This window comes from Hipposideros armiger, unplaced genomic scaffold (assembly GCF_001890085.2).
Source record: "Hipposideros armiger isolate ML-2016 unplaced genomic scaffold, ASM189008v1 scaffold_93, whole genome shotgun sequence".
Taxonomy (NCBI): domain Eukaryota; kingdom Metazoa; phylum Chordata; class Mammalia; order Chiroptera; family Hipposideridae; genus Hipposideros; species Hipposideros armiger.
In genome coordinates this window covers 3836181-3841104 of record NW_017731443.1, presented here as the reverse complement: position 1 = coordinate 3841104, position 4924 = coordinate 3836181, and the positions used below count along the sequence as shown (strand labels likewise).

The following is a 4924-nucleotide window of genomic DNA, read 5'->3' as shown; positions in this document are numbered from 1 at the left end:
AAGGTTAAAAACCAAAACTTTTATTTAGAAAGACCGAAATGATTGCATGTTAATTTGAATTTTATGTTAATTTAAATTGTACAAGAAATTACTTGAAAATTCCCATTTGATGTCCCCCAAGGGTTGGATTCCTGTAGAGAAAAAGAAAAGTGAGTTTTTACTGAGTGGGAAGGAATACGTATGCACCATGAGTTTATAAGGGATTACTGTAAGCCAATTTCCACCTCCACATGCTTTTATTAAATTATCATGTCTGTATCAAATACGAAACACCAGTATGTGGGCAGATACCTACCATTATACATGTTTTCTTTCTTTAGACCTGGAAAAATAAGCAAATTTTCAACAAGTGATTTCATCTTCCCTTTCCCATGTTCAGAAATCCTTATGATCCCTCAGACAGTTCCTTCTGGAACAAACTTTCCTCTTCTCCCCCAGCCAGCCCCAGTGGGTTCACCTTTACAGGCTCTGGGACGAGGACAGGAGGTAAGACGTGTGAATGTTTCTTCACTGGGAAATTTTAGCTTGGCCCACACCTGGCATCTAAGTTTACTCACCTGTAACTTCAGACTGGAGCTGAGCAGAAATATGGCTTACACTTTCCCTGCAAAAGAAAATTGGAAACTATGTCTCTCCCGCAGCCCTAGGTGTCCCTGTTGCTTGGGGGAAAGGCACATCTGTATAGGCTCTGTAGGTTTTAACACATTTTATAGGAACCACCAACTAGTCCAAAGAACTTCCGGGTGACTGTAAAGCCTACTCAATTAACTACCCATTGTCACTTTTCACTCCAAGGCAAGCTCACAGCTCAGAAAATACCTGTCAGTCACAGTGATCAGACTGGGGCGGTATTGAACTCATCACTGGTGAGTGGTTCAGGAATGGCCAAGGACAAACTGGATTAAGCCAATGGGTTCATGTCTTTGCACAGGTATCCAGACCAAGGTGCCACGTACAAAAACTGGCCAATCTTATGTAGCAGCCATAGACTGAAAATGTTGCAAAGGGATTTACCTCAAATCATTCTTGGGCTCCAGAGAAGGTGCTGGACCTGAAACAAACAAGACTGAGTCAGCAATGCTTATTTCCTGCATTGTTGTTCCCACCTCAGCCAGTTCCTAGAAAATCAGATTTCTGAGTCTCAACAGCAATTCATCAGCCGAACGAGATTCCATGGAAGTCATCATATATATAGGCCTAAGAGTATTTTTCTACCCAGCATGCTTCAACACATATAAAAAACACTCACCTTTGAGTGGATGAACAGGTTACTGGTAACAGAACCTAGGGAAAGACAAAGCAGTGGGTGACAAAAGTTCCTTACACATGGTATCCCTCCACTGCTGTCTTCTCCAGTTTCTCAGGTGTTCAAATGTTTTCATTGTGTTAAGTCATAGTGAGCTAGTTTGATTCATCATAGAAACCGACTACTTGGTGACATGAAGCAGACATTCATCAACCAACCTTTTAACTCTGGAAGCTTTTCTACAGTACACAGGAACAAGTGCACCTAAATGAGATCATGTAATTAGCAAAGTATCTAAAACAGCCAAAACTATTCTAGCTATGGTTAATGGGTAGGCCGAGTAAATCTAAGCAAATGCTATCTACAGGTATTTGTTGTACCTCAGACAGTTCCTTATGGAACAAGTTCTCATCCTCTCTCCCAGTTAGCCCCAGTGGGTTCACCATTACTGGCTCTGGGGCTAGAACAGGGGTTAAGACAAGATGCTTGCTTTCCTCACTGGCACTGGACTCTGGGGCAAGCTTACAACCAAGTTACAAGTACTTACCACTTCCAACTCTTTCCACAAGTTCAACCCTGGACAGATCAATGGGCATCTAGGAAATGAGAAATTAAGAAACATCACTACAAGTGACAAGAGGAACCAGAAAGCTATATGGGTCAATTAGGGCTCTGGTAACAAAACAAAATATCACAACCACCACCCATGATGATGCTGCCCTTCGGATAATGGGTTCACATGTTAATTTACCATCGTGTTGGGAGAAGCAACTTACCATTAAGATAGATGAATATATCATCATCAGGACAGGCTGCAAATAAGGAGCAAAAGATTACTTTAAAGTATGAGGATGCAATAAAACTTCTTCATTAACAGAAACTGCCATCAGAACTCTAACATGCTATTAACTGCCATACCTCACAGAGCGTCAGCATAACAAGTCAAATCATCTGACAGTGACACGCGGGTGAGGGAAAAACACACCCTCTCAAAAACCAACTGTGCTGCTGGGTTGTTCTCTCTTTCCCCAGGAAAAACCATCCCAAGAGAAACAAGCTGGAAGGAGCAGAAGGCAACACTGCTCCACTGACCATTTGCTCTCCTGGTTGTGGGGAACACTGGAGAGAGAACACACCAATCCCCCATTTGAACAATTACCTGTAGTCACCCTGGGAGACAGATGAATTCCTCAGGATTGGTGATGAGATGCTGCAGACAGAAAAGGGAGGCATTATATGTACCTAACAATAGCCTGCAACCAGAGTATTTGAGTACTCTTGGCCCACTTCTCAGTAGTAAGAAGACATCACTTTGAAGGTCAGTCATATGCTTGTCATTGTATGTTCATCATGGAGTGGCCAACCCAATTTGATGCCCATCTGGACACTGCCCCTACCCATAAACTGCATAAGCCATTGTATACACACCTGGAGCACCACTGTAATGCTTGATTTGCACAGGGAAAGATCCTGTCCCATCTTCCAACCTGTAAGCTCTTTTAAACTGAACCACATCTGAAACAAACGAAGGGCACCCTTTACTTAGTTTTATACCTTGCAGTCTGTCTCATGTTAGTGCCGTAACACCTGCGAGCTAAAAAAAACCCAAACGTTTACTGCAGATGGTGCTACTCAGAATTTTTATATTTTCTCCACTAATCCCTCAGAAAGAGAGAGTTCAATTCTTAAAATCATCCCCGTAGCACATCTCATAGGACTCCCATACACTCAATAATGGAAGAACGATGGTCAAGCATCGCCTTAAGCACTTACTTTAACAGGAGGGCTCTTCCCGGTTCTTTAGCGTTCAAACTTGCGCCTGAACCCTGCAGACAAGAGGACATTAGGTCAGCACTGGGTATTTCGCAAACGCTTTGTTATACGGAGCGACGTCTGCATCGGCTGTGCGAGGCCAGTCTCCTCAGAGTTTCTTATCCTCACGGAATTCAGTACAGGTCTGTGAAAATGTTCTCATCACACAGAGAAGGCCACCAGCACCGCCCGCCATCGCCATTTTGTCCTTCACAAAGCCCTGCAGCAGATTCGAGGCCTGGAGACAATGGCCAAGTTCCCCCCACACCGCCAATTAAATAGGTGCAACACAGACAGCGACCCAAGGTGCGCCATGCTCCAGCAGCTAGTTCTCTGTGAAACACAAAACACACTCACCGAGAGCAGCACAAAAACGAGACCGAAAACGCCCAGCGAAACACTTAAATACCATCTCGCAGAGGCCCATGGGATTTGAGGGCGGGACTGTGGCGGGCGCACGCGCATGAGGAGAGCGCGTGGGAGCCTGGGGAGTTGTGGGTAGAGATTTCCAGAGGCGAGCGCGGAGTGCGCGCCCCCAGGGGCGCGAAAAAGGCGCGCATGCGCCTAAAGGCAGTGCCTGGGCACGCCTTACTGCGCTGAGATCGGGTTTCCAACCCCGGCTGCCTGGGGCCCTGGAGCGTTGAGGGTGTGGGCGGTTTCCTGCCTATCCTGGACTGACGCTCCGCCTGGGTCCCAGCCGCCTGCCCCCCCCAACTCTTCCCTGAACTCCTCTTCCCCACACACACCCTAAACCCGTGTGCAGGGCCTGCTTGTATGGATCCCAAATCTCCTGAACCCTCGACCGGTGTCGTCTCGATTCCAAGCCAGCCGCCCAGCGCGCATTCCGGGCCTGGTGCTCAGTGTCCCAGCGCAGGAGGCGACGCAGGTACTGAGCCCCGGGCTGGGCTGAGCTCAGGTAGAGGTCCCTTGCATGGAGCCATTTCGGGAAGTGAATCAGGCCGTAAGTGCGCCACTTGAGCCTTTAGACAGGGTCTGATTTTTCTTCACTGGCCACAAATGATGTCCTGCTGCCCGATCCGATTTCGCTAGGGCCTTGGCTTGTACCGTAGTAGGGTTAACATTGGGAACACCATTTTAAGTACACTACATGAATTGATGATTAGTCCTCCAAAATGCCGAGAGTACAATAACTACCCCCATTTTATAGATGAGGGACCCCAGGTGTATAAAGAGCTCTTGAGCTACCCGCAGCTCCCCTCCTGATTGTCAGGATGGTTCCAGCCCCTTATAGACTGGTTATTGAGATCAACCATCATCACTTCATCAGTCATTTGTGGTAAATACCTAGTGTATGTACAAGTTTTATAAATACTGGGGGTGCCAAAAAAATGTATAAAAATGCCTTGTATTCACCTTTTGTTATTGGTACATATTATTACAATTTTAACATAGTTTTTTCCTTTCTTAAAATGTGTATGCATTTTTTTTGGCACCCTCTGTATTTACTAATCTGTTTGTGCTCTTCTGAATGACCTCACTTAATCTACAACCCTAGGAGGAAGGTATTAAGGTAATGTTACAGATGAGGAACCTGAGACCTACAGAGGTAACTTGCTTGGTGTTACCCAGCTAAGAAACTTCAGAGCCAAGTTGCAAATCCAGGCAGTCTGATTCTAGAGCCTGTGCTTTTGACCTCTGTGCTTTACTGCTGTCATCACACACTGTTCTCAAGGTAGCTGGGGAGCAAGCAAATACACAAGGAACAAATAGAATGACCCCTGGGTACTGTTTTCAATCTTTTTTTCATTCATGTTTCCCCCTCCCCAGGAGCCGGGAAGAGACATTTCCTTCTCTAATACCCCCCATGAAATTTTAATACCACTGATATACTGTATATCTGCTTAT

General features: G+C 45.7%; 1 protein-coding gene and 1 long non-coding RNA gene across 5 annotated transcripts in view; one reads left to right on the top strand and one right to left on the bottom strand.

The window, feature by feature from the left end:
* On the bottom strand, positions 1-3515 carry LOC109384112 (uncharacterized). Of its 4 annotated transcripts, XR_002124343.1 has the most exons (13): positions 3416-3515; positions 3020-3072; positions 2675-2761; positions 2406-2456; positions 2023-2058; positions 1794-1842; positions 1627-1706; positions 1465-1510; positions 1250-1284; positions 1015-1051; positions 558-604; positions 296-322; positions 1-131 (listed from the first exon to the last, which is right to left on the bottom strand). It is a non-coding gene; the product is annotated as an uncharacterized LOC109384112 (long non-coding RNA). The 4 variants fall into 4 exon arrangements; XR_002124341.1 differs by having other exon boundaries at positions 1465-1706; XR_002124342.1 differs by lacking the exon at positions 1627-1706.
* A 145-nt stretch (positions 3516-3660) lies between these two features.
* SLC3A2 (solute carrier family 3 member 2) overlaps positions 3661-4924 on the top strand; it is a 20620-nt gene continuing 19356 nt past the window's right edge. Inside the window, exon 1 of the mRNA XM_019645567.1 lies at positions 3661-3944. Within this exon, the coding sequence (XP_019501112.1) occupies positions 3833-3944 (112 nt within the window). The 5' untranslated portion in view covers positions 3661-3832. The remainder of the gene's footprint in view (positions 3945-4924) is intronic.